This window comes from Tupaia chinensis, unplaced genomic scaffold (genome assembly GCF_000334495.1).
Source record: "Tupaia chinensis unplaced genomic scaffold, TupChi_1.0 Scaffold000078_1, whole genome shotgun sequence".
Classification (NCBI taxonomy): Eukaryota; Metazoa; Chordata; class Mammalia; order Scandentia; family Tupaiidae; genus Tupaia; species Tupaia belangeri.
The window spans coordinates 6401556-6423999 of NW_006159539.1; the positions used below are offsets into that span (position 1 = coordinate 6401556).

At 44.4% G+C, this 22444-nt stretch overlaps 1 protein-coding gene and 1 long non-coding RNA gene across 2 annotated transcripts in view; both read right to left on the minus strand.

Annotated features, from left to right (window-relative positions):
- AKAP13 (A-kinase anchoring protein 13) overlaps positions 1–22444 on the minus strand; it is a 231889-nt gene that overhangs the window by 146418 nt on the left and 63027 nt on the right. The window contains exons 5-7 of the mRNA XM_006142666.3: positions 21264–21462; positions 14024–17177; positions 9545–9678 (exon numbers count right to left, since the gene is read on the minus strand). Coding sequence (XP_006142728.1) covers positions 9545–9678; positions 14024–17177; positions 21264–21462 — 3487 coding nt within the window. The remainder of the gene's footprint in view (positions 1–9544; positions 9679–14023; positions 17178–21263; positions 21463–22444) is intronic.
- LOC114006516 (uncharacterized) lies at positions 12355–13295 on the minus strand. The gene is made up of 2 exons (XR_003548217.1): positions 13031–13295; positions 12355–12610 (listed from the first exon to the last, which is right to left on the minus strand). It is a non-coding gene; the product is annotated as an uncharacterized LOC114006516 (long non-coding RNA).

Below are 22444 nucleotides of genomic sequence, written 5' to 3' on the forward strand. Positions count from 1 at the left end.
GTGTGTGTGTGTGTGTGTGTGTGTGTGTGTATGTGTGTGCCCAAAATCCCAAGAGGACAATGGAGAAGAAGGGATTAAGGTAGCCATCCTCGCTGAGGGGTGACTTCTCACTTTCCCTCTCATTGTCTCTCTCTGGCAAGTGCATGTGCCTTATGGCAAAAACCTAAAACAATTAAAAAATAAAATATATTCATAAGAATATTCTCTGTCTTGATATTTATGAAGAATATTTTCACTAACCTTTTTTAAAAAAACTCCAAAAGGGCTCATGCACTTGCCAGAGACAAAGATAGAGAGAAAGAGAGGAAAAAACACATCTCATGAGCAGCAATGACAAATCAATGTCTTCTCCATCTCTCACACCCCTGGGGATTCGGGGCACGCACACACGGATCATCCAATAGTATTTCAACTCTGGAAGCTTTCTTTTTTTCTTTTTTTAACTGGATGGAAGACACGTGTGCTCACTTGGAAAGAAGAAAGAGAAAGCATCTCCCATGGGGACATGATTATACCACAATCCCGTCTCCTCTCTGTCTCTCCAGGATTTGAGCACACACACATACGTGCCCGGCCTGTTTCTTAAACACCAGGTCCAGGACTCAAACCATGCAATTGGATGTGGGATCCAGCCACCTTAACCACTAGGCAACAGGCTGGCCTAGAAGCTTTCTCTTAACAAGCAGCTCTAAGACAGGTTTATGTCTACAAGTTGAACATAGAGCTTAAGACCAGAAGCAATGCACCGTTTATCAAAGAGACCACCCACCGACGGTCCTTCCAAGTCTTAGTGCCAGAAATGGCGATTACATCAAGCCAGTTCCTGACACATGATGCACATATGTTCACCCTATAGTGTGGAAATAATCCCAGTCTTTAAAACATCCCTTAGAATAAATTTAATGACCATTTTACCACAAGGTATCTTTGAAGAAATGAAGCTATATTTATTTATATTTTAATATTCAGATTATATCTTATTTTTTGGTTTTATAATTGTCTCTTCTCATTGGTTATCAGTCTCTTCTCACTGGTTATCAAGCCTTTAAATGCAGAGAAAGACGTATTTTCATTTCATAATCTTTTAAAGAATCATTTTGTTTAATTTTATTTATTTATTTATTTAATCGTTCATTCATTCAGAGGAACTAAAAGAGAGATAGAGAGAGAGAAAATTTGAGAAAGCAAGCTGCCAGGTCTGGGACTCAAACTATGGTCAGCCATGTGGGAGTCTAACACCCTTAACCATCACGCCACCTCCCAGCCATCTTATGGAAGATCACCTCATAATCTTTCTATGTGGCTGAGCTACTTCTATTGGCTGTCAATATAATGACATAAGAATGAACAAAAGGAAAAGAGGATCTTAAGAAATGTATGGAAAAGGTGTTACGATTTGTTTCTTTCATCTCAAAAGGGAGGAAAGAAAAAGATGCATACCATATTCAAAATGCATGAGTTAGCAAATCCATGAAAGAAACAAGAAAAACAAAAAAGGATTATAAAGTTATTTAAAGTCCTGGAGGAAAACAACTTGAAAAATATTTAAGAAAAATGTGTTAAGAATTTGGTTGTTAAAGAAAATACAATTGTTAAAATCTCTCACGATTGTTCTTTTAATCCAATACATAATACAGCCCCAACATTTATTAATTCATTCCAATCATTTTAGAATCATACACTAGTCAAAAATTAAGAGATGGAAGAAAATTTAGAAATTATCCTAAACGTTATATATAGGAAAAAAACAGAGGTCAGAGGAATTAGTAACTTGCTCAATGTCACTTAAATATGTAGATTCAGATCATAAAATTATACACTTACATACATTATCTCTCTCTTTTTTTTTTCAGAGATTTTGACCATAGGGTGCATGTGCTCGCCAGACAAGAGAGAGATAGAGAGACAGAAAGCGAGAAATCAACCCCCAGAGGGGATGGCCATGCCACAATCCCTTCTCCTCCATTCTCCTCTCGGGATCTTGGGCACGCACGCACACACGCCTGCCGCGAGTTTAAGCCACCGGGTCCAGGTCGCGAACCGTGGTCGACTACGTGGGAGTCCAGCGACATAGCCATTACGCTAACTGCTGGTTCCCTACTTACATACATTATCTCTACAGACAATTTTACACTGAAGTTACAGTAATGCCACTTGTGACTTTAAAATCTGGAGTCTTTTAGGGTACTTCTTTTCTGCAACTAGACTGGAAATTTGCCGAATCAGTTACTGAAGAATTTCCTGGAAATGCTCCATCTCAGAAGAGACACAAGAGTGTCTCCAAAAAATGTACATGAAAAAGCTGAGTGAGTTTCTCTGTGGTTGATACTAGCTGGGGCTTTGGATCCAAAAGGGATAATTAAGGGGGGCCTGGTTCTCTCAAATGCCGAGTACAACAGACTTATTGGCAAGTCAGAAAGGCTAATTCTCCTTTTCCTAAGGGGTACATGTACCACGATGCTATATGACACAGAGACATTTTTTAAAAGACCTTTTAAAATTTAATCTTTTAAAAAAATTTTAAGCCAAAATATTCGTGTGCAAGCTATAAACAGATGGAAACAGAGAGGAGAGGGAGAAAACACCCTCATGGGGCATTGCCACTTATAATCCCTTCTCCATTTCTCCCTCCTTTCAGGATCTAAAGCACTCATGCACACGTGCTCAGCATGTTTTTCAAGCTGCTGGGTCTGGGACTCGAACAACAGGGTTAGTCATGTGAGATCTAACTCCCTGAACTAGCAGGCCACAGACTGGTCCAGGACATTTTAAAATTGAAACCTATTAAATAATAGTGTGAGATATATAAGTCATTTTGATTATTAGTGTTGTGGCATGTCAGATTAGTTACCGAATTGTCTGACAGCTACTCCTTTCTCTACGGCAGCTGAACATGAAGGCTGTGTGCACACAAAACAAACACTTTTAGTCAAACTCCTGGACTAGGGATGGAAATGCAAGCTCGCCCCCTTGAGACGAGAAACAGAAAAGGCAGTGTTTCATTAACAGTAATAAAAGAACAGAGTTGGAGATATTAACAGAAAACAGTCCAAGAACAACACTACCCTTAACAGAACCCTGAAGAAACAGACGCTAATATTGTGATTTAAATAACTAAGGATAGAAGTTTAGCTAATTTGCCATTCAGTTGTATAATTCTGTTTAAAAAAATAAATAAAGGGGGACCATGGTTCTCATGGAAAACGTTTGCCTGATTGAGGAGGTGTGTGCAATGAAGAGGAGACTTTCTCAGTAACCTGATACTCTACACATGGCATTTTACAGTTGTCCTTGAATATATTTGTTCTTGACTATCAGGCTGCTAGCGCTGTGTGGGCATCCTGACAAGACATACTGGCTTATGGAATTAACTGTTCCATATGGCTAATAAGCTGATGCAGGGGACATGTGCGATAGGAATTACTGCAATTATCTCGATGAGCAGATACCACAGGAAGGCAAGCCCTTCCTGATGAACTTGGCCACATCTTAAGAGCAAAGATCCCTCCACAACTGCAGGAGGCTGATTTGCAGCCCTGCGGCAGGGAAGCAGGGATCCAAATTCTCTTTTAGCCATGTGGCTCATACTCTAGAGGTGAATGATCCCAGAGGGCTGTCTTTTCTGCACTCAAGAATTCAATGTTGGGGGGACCAACAGTTAGCGTAATGGTTATGTCACTGGACTCCCATGTAGTCGACCGCGGTTTGTGTCCCGGACCTGGTGGCTTAAAACTCACGCCGGGCACGTGTGCGTGCATGCCCAAGATCCTGACAGAGAAGGGACTGCGGCATGGCCATCCCCTCTGGGGGGTGATTTCTTGCTTTCTGTCTCTCTCTGTCTAGCGAGTGCACGCGCCCTATAGCAAAAACCTCTCCAAAAAAAAAAAAAAAAAAAGAATTCAATGTTGGGCCTGCAGGTGGCGTGGTGGTTAAAGGCCCTAGATTCCTACAGGGCTGAGCACAGTTCGAGTCCTGGACCTAGCGGCTTGCTTTCTCCCTTTCCCTCTCTCTCTCTGGTCACAATAAAGTATGATAATGAATGGAATTAAATAAATAATTCTTTAAGGGGGGGAAAAAAAGGAATTCAATGTCACCTACACACTTCCCAATGTACACTTCTTCTTATTGCTCTTCAGGAAATAAAAGGCAAGTCGAAAATCGTAATTTTTGCACCAAAAGCAAGCTCTGTGGACACGCACTAGCCTGGTGCTATTTAGCTGAACAGATGATAAGAAGAATGTTTTTAAATGAATTAGCTTAGATCCTAAAACAGCTAAAGCGATTTATCCAACATGCACTAAAACCATGGAGTATGATGCAATGGTTTTAGAAACTTTCACATGCATGAGCACCATTCAAAGATATTTGTTTAAAAATCAAAAACCCATCTTTATCCAAGTGATTGAGATTTTCCCCAATGAGACACCACACGGGATGACTCCGCAGGAAGTGACGGTGTAATGAAACTGTTACGAGCACAGAAGTTGGGGTCTAGTCTGGCTGACAGCTGACTAGTCGTGAAATAAGACAAGTCATCTAACTCTGTCCCTTCTCCTATGAAGCAAAAGTATTGGAGAAAAAAAAGAGGACAACAAAAGGTCATCTCAGAACTCTCAAGTAAGCGTGTCGGAGGGGATAATATTAATATTCAACTATTTAACTGGTAGTAAAATTACAATGATACTTAGTATACACCATAGCCATAAAATGATGACGAGATGACTGATGGGAATGAACCTTGTTATGTGTAAACGAATGACTGTACCTCATCAACTGTGAGTAATTTTCAGCCCAGTGAAGGATATCGTGAAGACCATCAAGAAATCCACACCATTTGACACACAGACGTGTTTTGAGAAAAAGCAAATAATCTTCATACAAATGTTATTTTCTTATGAACCATGATCTTAATTTTTTTTTGAGAGATTTTTCCTATAGGGCACGTGCACTCGTCAGAGAGACAGGAAGTGAGAAATCACCCCCCCCCAAGGGGTATGGCCATGCTACATTCACTTCTCCATTCTCCTCTTGGGGTCTTGAGCATGCACATGCATGCACCTGGTGCAAGTTTTAAGCCTCCGGGTCTGGGACTTGAACTATGGTTGACCATGTGGGAATCCAGCGACATAACCATTATGCCATCTGCTAGTCCCATGAATAATAATCTTAAGTATGATTAACATAAAGTTATAACGGTTAAGAAGAGAAAAATGTCCCCATAGTTTCTAAGAAATACAAGAGATTAATGGACTAGGAACCTAACTACACTCTTAAATTCTGGATCATACCACCCCTGACCAAGATCACTAAGCTCTGACAATTTTATGTTTAGAGAACAAAATGGGAAGACTCCATTAAGAATTTAAATTGATCCTTTATTTACATTGACTAGAAAATTGCCACAAATTAACCAGCATTCTAGTCAAACCAGTGGCAAAGCATATTCGTTCGGTCCCACTGGGTCGTCAGAAAAGTCATGGTGTATTTTTTTTTCTATGCAAAAATGCATCGTGACTTTTCCAATGACCCACTTCATTTGGAAGAAGAGTCAATGATTCAATGAAGCAACAACTGGCCTAATCCCAAGGCCAACACACAGACCGGGTATGTGTCAGAAAGGTTGGATTAAAGAATATTAAACAAATGCCACTCCACCCTCAACTACAATCATAAGCTCAATTAACCCTTTTGGGAAGAGAAAAAAAAAAAAAAAAAAAAAGACAAGACATGACAAGGATATGCAGTGACATGGCAATACGATAAGGCAGAAATCTGTTTGCTTCCTCTTTCTTTTCATCCACTGATGCACAAGTACTCATTAGGCCAGGAACTCACAAACAACCTGACTTTGGACAGCCCGTGGAAAAAATCCCAAGAATGGATCTTACATGTTTTTAATGACTGGAAAAAAATATTCAAAATGACGGAATTTCATGACACGTCAACATTACATGAGACTCGAGTGTTAGTGCCCAGCAAGTTTTACTGAAGCGCCGTCACATTCATTCATTCACGTGCTATCTATGGCTGCTTTCACGTGGGCACCGCACCATGGACGAGTGGTGGCAGACCCTGCATGCCCCACAAAACCTGCAGTATTTACTGTCTTCTACATTCAAAAAACAGTGTGCAGGCCTCTCTCTTAAACCAGCGAATCCGATACAACGAATGTATTGATAGCATATCGTGAGCAAAACGAGAAAAGACAAAATGAGATTCGGGAAAAGTCAAAGTAAGCAAGCATGTGTCGGAGCTTGGTCCTTCACATTCACGGCAAGCAGGGCAAGTGGCAGAGCTAACAGGAAGGACACGCACACGTCGGATTTCATACCAATCTAACAATGCTGGGAGCACAAAAATCTCTATTCAGACCTGAAAACCCCACTGACACAGGCTTTCTCTAACTACATGAGGTAGAAGCAGACACGAAGTGCAAGGTGTCGAACTCCCCCAGCAACAGACAAATGAATGGCTCTGGGACTCCTTGAAACACTTCCATCAATCCCACAGCCTGCGTGCGAGGCCAGGAGCAATGGCCCCTGCTGTACAAGTCCTACTTTAGAAACCAAACCCCAGACTCTCCCTCCAGCTGGGTCCGACCTTGGCTAGTCCTGCGATTCCCCAAGGGTCTATTCTTTCAAGATATGCTGACCAACCAGAGGGGAACATTATTGCTCTTGACTCCTAGTATCAGAGGAAAAATGAGAAAAGAAAAGGGACTAGAAGAGGAACAACTTTAAAAAAATAATAATAATAATGTTTTGTTGTCTTTGCAGTAGACAAAATATAATTATGGTAGAGAGATCCCTCAACAAAGGGTCTAGGGCCAAGCACCAGACTGGAGTCACTGACACTCATGTTAAGATGGGAGCGCTAAGAAACAGGCATTTGAATTCAAGGATGTGAGTCTTTCCCTTCCTTTTGGAAGGGGCTTCTGGAAACAAAGACACATGTAGCCATGCAGGGTGTGTCTGTTCTTCCCACAGGGGCAAAAGCAACATGTGTCTGAATAATGTCTGCTACAGAGTAGCCACCCAGGCATTAATCATGAACACTATCTGTAACAACGGGCGGGTCAGACAGCACCCGCCTACTGCCGTATTCCAATAAAACCACACTCGTTTTATCACAGTTCATACACTTGAAACAGAATCGGTCTGGGGAGGTACAGTTCTGCTTACCTACGATCCTGTTTACCTACTGGGTAACTTGAAGAAAAATACCCCTTAGCCCTCTGAAAAGCAAAAACAGTACATTGTCAAATCTAACAAAGGGAGAATGACTTTCAGAAGGGTAGTCTGAGTCAGTCCATTAACGGTTTTCAGTTTTTCTAAAGGCTTTTTTACGACCACCATGGTATCTAAAGTAATGCACTGTTTCCCTCAGTAAGCTCCAAGTTGTTGTTTTAAAAGTTAATAGCTAGTTTGGGCCGGCAGGTGGCGTGGTAGCTAAAGGTGCTGGACTCCCAAATGGCCAACATCGGTTGAGTCCCGGACCTGGTGGCCTGCTTTCTCACTTTCCCTCTCTATCTCTGATCGAAAACTGGAAAATAGTAACAATAATAATAAAGTTAAATAATTTTTTTTTTAAAAAAAAGTTAATAGCTGAAACAAAAAAATCATCTTAAGACCTTAAGTATCTTTTAATACTTAAAGAGAACTTAAGATCATAAATATTTTTTAATACTTAAAAAAACTTAAGTATTTTTGTATTCTTTTTTTTGGAGAGGTTTTTGCTATAGGGCACTTGTACTCGCCAGAAAGACAGAGACAGAGATAGAAAGCGAGAAATTACCCCCCAGGGGGGATGGCCACTCCGCAATCTATTCTCCTCTCAGGATCTTGGGTACACACGCACACGCGCCTGGCGTGAGTTTAAGCCACCGGGTCCGGGACTCGAACAGTGGTCGACTACATGGGAGTCCAGCGACATAGTCATTACGCCAACTGCTGGTCTCAAAAAAACTTAAGTATTTTTTTTTAACGCCTACTGAATATAATTACTATATGGCTCAGCAATTCTATTATGAAAACATATGTCTACTTAGATAAACTTATCCACAAATGTTCTCAGCATTATTATTCACAAATAAAAAGTGAAATCAATTCAAATGCACAATAAAATGTGGTATATCCATACAATAAAATATTCTTTAGCAATAGAAATAAAAAGATATCTGATCAGTGCTACAATATGGATGAACTGTGAAAACATGCTAACTCAAAGAAGCTACCACAGAAGACCACATGTGGTCTCTATACTAGTTCCCAAACAGGCAAGTCCCTAGAGACAAAGTGGATCCGGGACCACCGGAAGCTGGGGAGGGAACAGAGGGCAGAGGTGGACTGCTAATGACCATGGGGTTCCTTCTTGGGATGATGACAATGTTCTAAAATTAGAACATTAGTGGTGACAGTTACTCTGTAAATATATTAAAAACACTGAACTGTGCACTTTATTTGAATGGGTAGAGTTTATGGTGTGTAAATTATATCTCAATAAAGCTGTTACTAAGGGGAGAAAAAAAACAAAAACAAAAAAACACAAAGCTCTGGGAGCCAGAGGATGATGCAGGGAATGCCACTGGACCCACAAGAGAAAGGTCCCAGCTTGTGTCCAAAGGCCTCTCTCTACACACGGGTGAGTATGTGCCCCTGATCCAGGCTGGCTGAGGCTAGGAGTCTGGATGGTGACGTGGGAACCCTGTCGGGGGTGTCTCTATCCATTCCACCCTGTCGGAACAAACGTTAAATAATAATAAATTTCCAAAAACTTTTTCATCGAGGAAGAGAGAAGGGGGGTGTTGACAGGCACCTCCATCAAGGTCTTCACACCAAGATCACCCCTGTCTTGGACAGTCCAGATCACAGACACAGGCATGGCCCGTGTGCTCAGGAAGGTCCGGGATGGGAACTGAGGACTTCCTTGTATGTGTCCAGCTGTGTTACCACTGTGCTACCCCCTGGCCCTCACCCTTTTCTTTCTTTTTTTTAATCACCAAAACAGACATACTTCATATTTTAAACGGTTACAACTGAGTTATAAATTAAAATCTCCTTTTTTGCTAATTATTACATACTCGGTTATCAAAAAAGTCATGACACAGTTTTGCACAGAAAAACACGGAAAAAATACATCCTGACTGTTCCAATGACCCAATAGTTTCTAAATGAAGAAAAGAAGAAAGATCTAAAAAGAGTTTGCAGAGCCCTTTTCATTTTAACTTTCATTTTGTGACACTTCAAGCTTGATGACAAATTCCAAGGGCTTGTGTTCATGGGCTAAATGTTTTCCATTATAACCTCCAAAGGATTCATGTAGAAGACCCTATTCCAAAACTCTGCTGTGTGCTGCACACCATTTATGAAAGCTTAGCTGCAACAAAATGTTCTCACTTATCGAGCAGAAGGAAAAAAAGAGAAGAGGGGAAAAACACTGTGGTGTCCCCACCTCATCGCCAAAACAAAAAACAAGGCCATAAACAGACACAGCAGACCTGGCTAACCACACCGTGTGCTCACACAGACCGAGTGAAGCCACTTACCGCCTGGGACCTCGTCCCTTCCTGCATCTTGGGTGTAGCAGCGCCATTGCCCACAGCCACTTCTTCAGAAATCGAACTAGCCCTGGTATTACCCAGAAAATCCACTTCGTCTTCAGCTTTCGAGTTCGGCATTTCTGAAAAGAACGACAGGGTGTCACAGTGCATTTGAAAAACTGATCCCTGTGCCGAGCTATTTTCACAACATGCTCCAGGTTTTCTCTGTTTTACTTTCTTTTCACTTTTGTGTTCAATGGAAAAGTATTCTGCTCTCAGGGTAATGCCATTGCTGACCTTGGGCTGAGTTACTCCTCTGTCCCTGGGTTGTGTAGTTTCCCTCGGCTTGCCGTGTGTCTGGAGCTAAGGGAAGACCCAATTCAATGTCTACTGAATGGCCATTTTCTCTACTGACTTTTTTTTTTTTTAAAAGGGGTGGGGTGGGATTTTTGCTATAAAGCGTGTGTGCTCACCAACCAGAGAAACAGATGATGAGAAATCACTCCCAGGGGGATGGCTGCAATCCCTTCTCCTCCATTCTTCTCTTGGGATTTTGGGCATGCACATACACATGTCCAGCATGAGTTTTAAGCTGCCGGGTCCGGTACTTGAACCACAGCTGACTGCATGGGAATCCAGTGCCTTAATCACTACGCCACCTGCTGGCCCCTCTACTGACTTTTTAAGACAGATCAAAAGTGTGGTGCTGCTGACTTGTTTACAGAAAAGAAATGTCATAAGCTTTAAGGAACCAGGTTAACAGCTCAAGACCAGGAGTCGATCTTGGCCATCAAAAAGACAACAGAGACTTGCACGAGACAAAAAAGAAAATTAAAAATCTCTGATAATCTTTTAAAAAGAGCCTCATGATCTTTAAAACATGCGATTCTCTCTGCTGCACCCATCACTGCAATCAATAAGACCAAACAAATCTACGTGATTATTTTTATTTTATCTCTTCCAAAAGCAAAACATGATCAGAAAACAGCAATTCTTTTTCTTAAGAAAAAAGTGTTTAGACATGGCTTCTCTATAGTTCCTGGCTGTCCTCCTGCTAGCCACGCTGGGCAGACCACACAGTAGTGGCTTTGTGATTTGACCACCATATAACCAAGCAAGTACGGGAAGGAAATAATAAAATGAGACCTGAACAAATTTAGGCTCCTGCCCCCTCTTTAAAGGTGACTGATGACTGAACAGTCAAAATTCACCTTGACAATACAAATGCAAACACAAATGGCACTGTCATCTCAATTTCACATGGAAAGTTTTCTGTGGTCACAATTTAGTGTGCTCACTACTGTCTGGCAAAGAAAAAAATGTTCCCTCCACCAAAGATCACAGAGGTTTCTTCCACCAAAGAATGAATTATATTAATTACGATTTTATTCTAGCAGGACACGTGATATGCAGAAAGGTATACTTCAGATTTAAGAAAGCTGTGTTCCTATCAATGAACATCTATAAATCTATCCTTTTTTCCCTTAGGTTTATATAATCTTGTAAGCAATTTTAAAAAGAGTAAATAAGTTTTCTTGCCCAGTATAAAAAAATCTGTGTCAACTTTCATAAAATGTGATTCAAGTTAAAGAAAAATCCAACCCAGCAATCTTCTTAGAGAAAAACATATCTAAGTCAGTTAGGATAATTCTGGGCTGGGGGGTGGTTACGTGGAGGCATGGCAGGAGGGGCTGTTGATTCCTATTTCATTCGTTTGGAGGTGTGACTTCGGCACAGCTTACTTTCCTGTACCTCTCCACTGAAAATACGTATCTTGGCAGGCAGCGACCAGTCACAATGGCCAGCAGTGATTACTAAGACTGGAGGGGCTGGCAGCTTCTGGTGCTGCCATGACTCAGTCACGCACGCCCAGCTTCCTAGGACGGATCAATGCTTGTGGTGGGTGAAAGACGACATCCCGTTCTCTCGCTGGCTCCTTCCATTTCAGCGGTTAACTACACCGCCTTACTCAAAAACCAGTATGGTGGGCTCAGTTGCAGCGGCACAGAGGGGGCACCACAGCTTGGGATGCTGGGGGCCACGTAGGAGGCTCTGAATTTGGTTTCTGGGCCAACCTGAACATGCCGGGCATGTGGCATTTCCTAGAATCCTAGCTGGTTGGGACTCTGGGCAGGAGAGCAATAGCAAGACCCTGTCAAAAACACCTATGTCTTTCTCTCCTTCCCAATAAAAGAAAACAACAAGGGGCCAGCAGATGGCATAGAGGTTATGTCACTAGACTCCCACATGGTTGACCGTGGTTCGAGTCCCAGACCTGGTGGCTTAAAACTCATGAAGGGGCCATGTACATATGTGCCCAAGATCCAAGTAAAGAATGGAGAAGGGATTGTGGTGTGGCCATTACCCTTGGGAGTGATTTCTCACTTTCTGTCTCTGTCACCAGAGAACACACGAGCTCTATAGCAGAAATTTCTCTAAAATAAATAAACAAAACAACAAAACAAAGCAGGAGGGGAGGGGAATGGGGGGGGGCGGGGGGGAAAAACCTGAAACCACCAGTTAAATCCACAGATGGAATAGAATATATTTCTTCCTAGAAATACCCTTTGGCTCTGAGATTACACTCAGGTGCTTTTTCTGGAGGGCAATGCGTCCAGGGACTTTCCCCTCCCCTGGCTATTCTCTGAAGAAAGTGCCATTTCTTGGTCACAGGCAACTTTTCTCTGTAACCTGAGACTGTGTGCACTCAGCCTGACAGGACTTCTCCTGGTAGAACAAGCCAGTGGCCCACAAGAACACTCCCAGAGCCATACACTGCCGAGCCCCACACAGTGTTCTTCTTAAGACAGGAAACATCATTTTTCAGCATCTTTAATTGTGCGCTTTTAAGCATCAAAGTTTAAAATCCTCCCTTTACCTTGTCCCACAGAGTACTACAGACACGAAGCCCATAGAGTTCACTCTTGCTTGGGTTCAATCCTGACCACTGAGCCAGAAAGAGAAACAACTTCCGCCCATGTGGTCCCATGTGGTCAAGGACGCAGCAGTGGGATGAAAAGAACACAGCCAGGCATCAGCTTACAGCCACTCCCATTCTTCTGAAATGCCAACCTGCCAGGGCCCCGAAATAGACTTGTTGTTGTGTCTTATTTTAAAAATTAAGAGACCTTCTCATCCAAATTCTGAGCAAGCATCCAACAAATTTCTGTCACTAGCAACCCAAAAACATGAAGAAAACTAAGAACTTGAAGTCACCCAAAATTCCACTTCGAGTTTCACAAATCCTTCAGCTGGCGTGGGGGTGGGGAGGATTATAAATGGTTAAAAGCCCTTCTTGGGGAAACTGACTCCTGTATTCAAGTTGCTCTTCTTCCCAAATAACTTTTTTTCTTCTGTTTGTTCCTTTCTCTCTATACCCCACCCCCATGCTCTTTAACACATACTACACTTGAGGGGATTTTCACAAATTAAAAGGGACGGCCAAAACACGCAAACCAGCAATACGGACAAAACAAGTTATTTCTTACTTACGGAAGCCTAGGGGCACGCATGGAGACAGATCCTGTCTACGGCTGCTAACAGGTGGTGGCAGACAGTGTGCATCAAATTGACCTTTAAAGGCTTTGGGTGGAGACCGAGTCGGACTCCAGTTTCACCTTCAGCCTCAACCCCCAATAAGCAGCTTTATTCAGAAAGCGCATTTCCACTGAGTGGAGGTGGTTTCTCTGCTGTCTCTGGACATGGTTACCCACAGATGCAACGGGCTGCTCTGAGAGCAATCTGCTCGGTGCAGCTGCTTCACCAAGATAAGCAGGCACAAGGTCTGCCCTGTGACAGCGGCTCGGCCGACTGGGCTGGGGCGGAAATCCTGCCTCCCAGCCCCTGCGCTGTGCAGGGTTCTGAATTCCCAGACTTGCTGCCCCAGAGCAACAGGCAGTGGGACTGGAGGTCTGCTCCTGCAGCAGGAAAAGAAGGGAGTGCCTGTGCTCCGAAACCAATGACCTAATACAGCATTTTCAATGTTGGGCCGCCGGCTGAGAACGAGACTGATAGCTGTTCAAGAGACCATTCTGACTCTAAATTCGCTCAGAAAACAGACCAGGGTAATTGGCAAAGGGGAGTTTCGGGCTCGTAAATAAGCAGAGCTTTCTGTCAGTGTTTTCTACGGCGCTTGAGAAATGGTCTCGGCCATGAAAACCAAGCCCGTCGCCATTTCGGAGCACCTGTGAGGGAGGCATTGTCTTCTGTTCTGGAAAGCTGCAACTGCTCCGGGTGACAGACAGGCGTCTGCAGGCTTAGGCAATTAAGCGGCAGATCTACACTACAGGAAGCAAAATCTGTCCAACCCTGAGGTGACAGGCCTCTGTTAATGGCAGTGACTATGAACTAGGCAATCTAACCCAACGAGTACAAGACCTTGAAACAACAAAGGTGCCTGTTTTTTTTTTTTTTTTTTTCCAACACATCACACACTCCTATGAGAATCTGCTTCTCTAATTCCATTTGCATTCTGTTTTTTCATACCTGTTGCTGCCTCAGGCTCTGGAACAGTCTTCTCTGGCTCCTCCTTCCCAGCAAAACATCCTGCAAGGTTCCCTGTGGCTTCTTCCAGAAGACTGCCCACCTGCGGGGTCTCCCCAGGTGGGAAAGCGTTCATTTTCTCTGTAGATGCACCCTCCAGCTGCTCAGTCAGAGGGCCTGACTCAGGCCTGGGCAGGGACATGTGACCGACTTCCCCCGCGGTCATCAGGGCTCCTGAGGCCTTGACTCGTTCGATGACAGCATCCACGATGCGGCTGGCAGCCTCCTCTATGGAGTCCGCTCCCTGAGGCAGATGTGCGGCTAGGGCAGAACCCCTGCAAGGTATAGAGGGGGCGCTCTTTTCCTTCCCTGGGGCCAAGCCTCGCCCGACTTCCTTCGTGCCAGCTGGGGCCTCGTCATCACGGGCCGGCAGTCCTGCCTCTGTGGGAAGCTCCTCGGCACTGGGCTGCGGCAGGAGCAGACATGTCTCATCATCCACGGGTGCCTCCTTGGAGTCGCCCTCTATGTGGCTGGGGTCCCCTCCTCCCAGCGTCCCTTCCTTGCCATCAAGAGGCACCACAGCCGGGGCGGCAGCTCCCTGCAGGTCAGTCATACCTTTGAGGGGTGAATCTCCTGGCAAACCCAGGTTCATATCCGTCTCCTGGCTCAACATGACATTTGGAATCGGGGCGTCTTGGGTGTTAGGTGACGAGTCATTTCTTCTGGCCCCCGCAGTACCTGGTAGAGCGTTAACTCCTGCGACATCCACAGTTACTTTTCCGCTTGCCTCGCAGGCTTTGCATTTTCCCTGGGGTTGAGTGTTCTTCACTCCAATGTCCGCAGCAAGAGGTCGACTGCAATCTAAAGCCTCCGACCCAGCTGGCAAGATAGGCGGGCTGTTCTGTCCCGCACCCGGGGCTTCCTGCTTCGAGTCTGCTCCCAGACTTGCACCCCGTGGCACCAGGCTCTGTGCAGCCCCACCTTCAGTCAGCAGGGAGACTTGTGGGGCCACTTCCTTGTTATGTTTAGTTTCTGCCTTGACATAGGCCGCGGGTGTGCCCAGTGAAGTACTGAGTTGAAGCACTCTGTCCTCGGCATGGGTGGCTGAGAGAGGTTCTTCACAGAATCCTGGTGTCTCCTGCCCGGGAGGTGGTGTCCTCTGTTCTTCCTGCAACGCCCCTGAAGAAAGGGTTTCTTCTCTCGTGGACAAACAAGTCACTGCCTTATGCTCATCACCGTGTCCCTGAGCTGCAGAGCTTTCTGGAACCACCAGATGTTTTCCTTCCTCAGTCGAAACCGAATCAGAGGTCAAACTGGCCTCATCCGCACTGAGCTGAGGACAGCCGGTGCCCTCCGTGCTGTTCAGACCTTCAGAGGTAGCTGAGAGGCTGGGACCCTCGTGCTCCCCAAGTCCTGCAGGGCTGGCATTCCCCATGCTGGGCTGAAGCTCCGGGCCAGTGGAGCATGGGGTCAGGCCTGCTGCCCTGTCTTCTAGAGGAGGCTCACGGGGAGCATCTGAATCTCCGTCTGGGCTGTCTCTACAATCTGGAGCCGTGTGTTCAGGAGTTGCTGTTCCCTTTTCTTTCTGGGAGGGGTCAAGAGAGGGTACGTCATCTTTGGTTACTGATTCACTGCCAGGACTGCCTGCTAAAGAGAAAATGCTGCCTGCTGTTACAGCCTGGTCCGGCACCAGTTCTTTCTCTGTGTTAGGGACAACTAACGAACTCCCCTCAAGCTTATCAGCAGAAGGTCTATTTAGTTCCAGATCTTTTCCTTGGACTTCTTTATCTAATATGTTGAGTGGACACAAACTCACATGTGCCTGGGTATCTCTTACAGGGTCAGGGGCGACTGCGTTAGCCTGGGGGTCTTCACAGGACTGGACAGTGGGCGGATCCTCTAGGTTGAGCTGCCCTGCTGTGGTGCCCTCAGGCTGGCTAACCACGTCATCACAGTGCTCTGCACCCAGCTCACCACTAGGAGGCACTGTGTTCAGCTGACACACAGAGTCAGGGCCAAGTTGATCATCTCCAGTTGCAGAGGTGGGTGACGTGCTGTTTTGGCTTGGCCTGTGAGATGAATCCATTTCTAATTTCTGGGTTGGTGTGACATCTTTTTCTTTGCCCACAGGTGTCAGATCTGAGGGTGACATTGCCTCACCGCTGCTTGCTAAGGCAGTGTCAGGTTCTAACCCATCTGCACTCCTGTCTTTTGCAGCAGCTGGAATGTCCAGAGAGCCCTCATCTCCTGGGGCATCAGAGCTCTCCTCACAACTTTCCCTTGAACATTCGGTTTCCACTGTTTGAAGGGAGTTCTCTCCACTACTGAATGCAAGTGAAGACTCAGCAGGTGTGTTACCAGCCAGGGGACAGGGACTGGCGTCAGACACACACTTTGGAACACGTGGCTTAGTGGTATGGTCCACAGGCGTACTCGTGACTTGACCGTCAGAGGCTCCAGCTGTGCTGGGATGAGTGCGCGCGCGTCTTTCCTCTGTACTTCCCCCTCGTCGGAGTACAGTCTTCTGGGCGGGGGCATCTGGGTTCATGGGACCATGCTGCCCTTCCTCCGTGGTGGCCGGGGTACTGGCACCCAGGGTTGAACTGCCAGCTGGTTCACCTCCAGAGAAATGCTGGGCTAGGCCTGGCTCTGGGGCCAGGTCTCCCTGCTGTACGCTGTCTCCGCTGCTCAGAGCTTCCTGGTCTGAAGCCCTTCTGGAAGATTTTGCTCCAGTATCTTCATTTCTGTCTCCACAGGGCAAAAGGCCTTCCACACTCTTTGCTCCACAGTCAGGCAGGCTCTGAAGGCAGCGGTCTCCATCAGACCCGAGAGCAAAGTCCACAGCAGCTGCTGGCTCCGCCTCTTCCACTTTACTTTCCACGCCTTGGCTTTCCTTCCTACAGGGAAAGTCCGTGTTCTCTCCTTGGACAGCACTTGGGAAGCCATGGGAACTTTCCATCTGCCCCACTGGGCTCCCTGGGCAGCGCTGAGTGCTTCCAGGCTCCTCAGGAGGAGGGGAAGGCTGCTGGCGGTCCACGGGCTCTGACGCACAGTGAAGGCCCTGGCCATCTGGGTCTGGGGCACTGGGCGGGCTGCAAGGACCTTGTGCTGTCACCATTGAGGGCGTAAGATTGTCCATCTGCTTGAGGCTTGTTTTCTAGGAGGAAATAAGAGAAATTAAAAACCAACCAACCAACCAACCAACCAACCAAAAATGGCGTATGGGAAAAGATGTCACTGGCACCTGTAAGTGAAAATCACACCAGACAGAACTCATTGTCAGTACAGTCCTTCTACGGTCACATGAAAAACTGATTTGAGCCAACAAAAACTCTCTCTCATTCTTGATTTCACTTTCCTTTTCATAACTGCATATTCCCTGAAGTGTTAAAGATGGCTTAGAATGCACAACAGACTATTTTCTAATCTTATATTTACTTTAACGAGATGGAAAAATTAAACTTCAAAACGTTATTTTAAAAAGAACAGTAACTGAGGCCAGCAGATGGCATAGCGGTTCTATCACTAGACTCCCACATGGCTGACCACAGTTTGAGTCCCGGACCCAGTGGCTTCAAACTCATGCCAGGCACATGTGTGTGTATGCCCAAAATCCTAGCAGGAGAAAGGAGGAGAAGGGATTGTGGTGTGGCCATTCCTCCTGGGGGGTGATTTCTCACTTTCCCTCTCACTTTCTCTCTGTCTCTCTCTCCAGCCAGCCCACGTACTCTAAGGCAAAAACTTCTTTAAAAAAAAAAATTATAAAAAGAATGAGAAAAAATGTGTAAAAAAACAAAAACAAAAACAGTAACTCAATGACAAGCTGAGAAAGGTAATTGGTAAAGGGTCTTTAGAGGCACAGTCTATCTCTACCTCCCCTCACATATACCAGTAAAAACAAATCCTAACCGGTTTGGTAAACTCTTCAACACTGTGCCGCTAGATGCTCCTGTGCCCCAAATAGGTGCAGAGGAAGTTACACAGCATCCTTCAGTCCACAAAGTGTGCCCCACCCAATCTACCCTGACCATCTCAGTTATGAGTTCATAACTTCAAGAACAATGGCATGGTCGGTATTCTTTCACTTTTTGATAAAAGCAAATACAATCAAATATTAGGCAAATAAGAACATTTGACATTAATGATTATTGCCAAGTTTTGTGGGCTGACAATACTATAGGTCATCTCAAAAACAGTTCTGTAACTTGCACATTTTTTTTATATTTACTATTTTAAAAAAAAGTTTTTCTATAGAGTACATATGCTGTGGGGCAGAGGGGAGCGGAGTGAGAAAGCACCCCTAAGGGGGATGGCCACATCAGAATCCTTTCTCCTCCATTCTCCTCTTGGGAGTTTTGGGCATGCACGCACACACGTCCAGTGTATTTTCAGGTTGCCGTGTCCAGGATTCAGACAGCACAACTGGCCATATGGGATCCCTCTGCCTTTGCCTACATACCATCTGCAGGCCCCTGAATATATTTTTCTTTAATAAAGTGAGATTTTTGCTATCGGGAACATTTTATTTTCAAGTATAAAGGGATAAAAAAAAAATAAACATGGGAATGATTAAGATAGCCATGGATCATCAACCCAATAGAAGGAATACTATACATTGTTATATAAATTTTATTATGAGGACTATAACACAATCTGATAAAAATGTTTGTAATACAACATTGAAAATAAATAAAATCTGCAGTTAATCTAAGGTTGTAATTATGCAAAAATCTCATGTGTGTGTAGGTAAGGCTTAAGAAAAAAGGGTGACTGTTAGTGACTTTATATCAAAATTGCAGGAACTATAATAAATAATAAGTCTCAGAATAAACACTACAAATATTGTTCAACACCTAAACTATTTTCCAGGGCCAGCCATTGGCGCAGTGGTTAAGGCAGCTAGATTCCACACTGCCAAATACAGTCTGAATCCCAGATCCAGTGGCTTGAAAAAACACACCAGGCCAAGTATGCATGTGTGCCCAAAATCTCAGAGGAGAATAGAAGAAAAGATGACTATGGCATGGCCAAACCCCAGAATATGCTTTCTCTCTTGCCCCCTCCATGGCAAGCACACATACCTTATAAGTGAACACTTAAAAAAAAAAAAATCAAAAAAGCCAATGAAAATCCCTAAACTTTGGGCCAGCAGGTGGTGTAGTAGGTAAGGTACTGGATTTCCATGTGGTTAATTACGGTTCAGGTCCCAGACCCAGTGACTTGAAGCTCACGTCAGGTCCATGTGCACCCATGCCCATAATCCCAAGAGGAGAATGGCAGAGAAGGGACTGTAGCATGGGCAGCCCCTCTGGGGGAGTGGGGGTGATTTCTCTCTCTCTGTCTCTCCAGCAAGCGTACATGTCCTATAGCAAAAATTTCTAACTAAAAATATGATTTAAATGTCTGCATTGCTCTTTACTTATCAGCTCATCTACTGAAATACCCTCATGCCTATCTACCATCATCTCTTCTCTTAGCTGTTTACTCACCCAGTAAACATGTTGAGTACTCACAGAATTTTACCATCGGACTACTCCTATGGACTTACTGAAATCTACTGTGAAAGCTGACATGTCTAAGATGTCTTATGCTCACTGAAGTCCTTCTGCTAAACGGTCGGAATAAAAACAACTGCCGCTCAAGGATTCTATGCTATGCTCCTTGAGGATACTCCACATTAGCTTGCTTCCTTTCCTGCTGAGTGTGACAGCCTCCTAAAGATCTGGAAAACAGATCATTAAATACGATCAAAGGAGAACTTCATAGAACAGATGTGGAGAACTTCATAGAAGAAGAGATCTGAAGCATAAAGTGGTGTTTCAAAAATTTTCGGAGCTTACAACACGTGCATCTTCCCACAGTTTTAACTTCTGTTTTCTCGTCAACTGTTCCCACACTATGCAGGTCGTTTTGGTGGTAACCATGAAGTGATGTTTTCAAATGGATGATTGTTCACCTGGTAAGAAGAACTCTCAGGGGAAATCTGATTTCCCAGAAGTCTACTGAGAGGCAAATAAAATGACACCAATTTCGGAACAAATGTGCTTTTGCAGGGCAGAGGCAGGTACAGCATACGATCCTGCAGGGGAGCCTATTGCCCTGCTGGTTTCAGAAGTAATTCCTGCCCCCAAAGAAGCGTCTGGGATTAAGCTGACCCCAGAAGACCTTAAATGAAATTACTGTCAAGCTGTGTCCAAATTAAATCAGCCGTGAAATAAACTGATGAAAATATTATCTAAACGTGGCCTTTCAGATGTTATGGTCAAGAGAGATGTACCCACAGGACATTTATATGATCCCTAATAAATGCTACCAAGGAGTCTGCAATGTTTTTGTGTCTGGCAATAACTTCATCCTGAAGGCTGGAGTGCATTATAAAATCTTAATTTTTTTGGAGATCTTTTTACCATACAACTATCAATGTAAGTATCGTTAACACCATCATCTCTCACAAAATAGTTGTGAAAAGCATATTTCTGGGTAAATTTGATGCTTATTATTTGGCGACAATCTCAGAAATTGCTTTGCTGGGAACCAGCAGTTAGCGTAATGGCTATGTTGCTGGACTCCCACGTAGTCGACCGCGGTTCGCGTCCCAGACCCGGTGGCTTAAAACTCACGCCGGGCGCGTGTGCGTGCGTGCCCAAGATCCCGAGAGGAGAATGGAGGAGAAGGGATTGCAGCGTGACCATCCCCCCTGGGGGGTGATTTCTCGCTTTCTGTCTCTATGTCTCTGTCTGTCTGGCGAGCACACGCACCCTACAGTGAAAATCTCTCAAAAAAAAAAAAAAAAATAGAAATTGCTTTGCTCATTTAATTTTATAAAGTGAAACCAAACACAAATTTCCTTTTTGGCCAGGGAGACTTCACTCTCATTGCTGCACGTTTCTATATCTGCAGTGTGTGTGTGTGTGTGTGTGTGTGTGTGTGTGTGTGAGAGAGAGAGAGAGAGAAAGAGAGAGAGAGAGAGAGAGAGAGAGAGAGAGAGAGAGAGAGAAGCTTTCATTATTTCAAAAACCTAGCCAAAAAAAGAAGAAAAAAGAAAAAAAAAGTCTCTCAATCACCCTATTGCCACAACAGAATGCTAGTTCGGCATCTCTAAGTGTAACATCTAATATGCTGATATGCTTTTTCATGATCTTTGGGAAAGTATTTCTATGCTCTATTTACGTCAAGGTTAAGAGCGGGGAAGGATGGGGATACACGGATGCGCAGACTTGGAAATGCAGTCGTCCTTCCTTACCATTAGTTGTTGTTGGATGTTCATAAGTTTAAAAATATGTCCAGTGCAGCTGTCGCCAGGAGATGGGGGCGCATGGTGAGGTTCCGACTCCGAAGTTAACGTGTAGACGTCCAACTCCCGATGGTGCCTCACAGAACAGTCTCCGTAAGGTATTTCATAGGATAAACTGCTCCAGGACTCTGGTTCCCCAGCATTTTCCCTGCAAGTGAGTGATCTCTACTTAGTACAGACATACATTCTCCCTCCCAGAAGAAGCTTAGCCCTCTAAGTCCCACAGAAAACTCCGACCCCGATTCTTCTGTGAGGCTCTGCAACAACAAAACATGGGTTTAGACGGCTTCCCAACAATTCAGGCATATAACCAGCTGTTTCGTCTGCTTCCCAAGAGGTCACAGTGAGTTAAATGAAAAGTACAGGACTCCTCCCTAAGGATGCTCTTTCCATCAAGATAAAAAGAAGTCTGGGATTTTAAAATAGCTAATAGTATGCTAACAACCAAATAATGAGGAAGTGTAAAGAAGATGGTTACAGCCTGGTTTTACAATAGAAGCAAGACTTGCTCTTAAAGTAAGTTATGTAATATGCTAATTGCAGTCAGTCATTTCGGAATGAACCAGTCACTCCAACCCATGCAAGGGCACTTCAACTTTTTAACAAAGTAGAGGAAACACCTTCCAATTCTCCAAGTCAGCTTTATAATGCTGTACTTCTAGAGATGCAGTAGGCTGGTCTTCATAGATACACCTCACAGAGGCCCTAGAAGAACAGTATCGATTCTGTCAGGGTGAAATATGGCACGTCCACACTGTTTACACATTCACGAAACTGACACACACTAGCAACAACCTTTTCCTACGGGGGGAAAAAAGAAAACACACTCGACTCCCCATTTCAATTCACTGCAAACTTATCTGATTACGAAGAATCCAGAGTCCGCTAGAAGCTACATTACAAGGTGACATGATGCAGAGACCATGGACGTTGAGGTCTGAGTACAATTCCACTTATTCCATGGTCTCATCTAAGACAAATGATTGCATCTGAAAATTCATAATGTGTTTTTGCATACAAATACATAGGAAAGTACATCAGGACATTGCTGACGACACAATATTAATCTTCTTGGAGCCTGTTAAAAAAAGGGTAGGGGGGACCAGCAGATGATGTAGCGATTATATCGC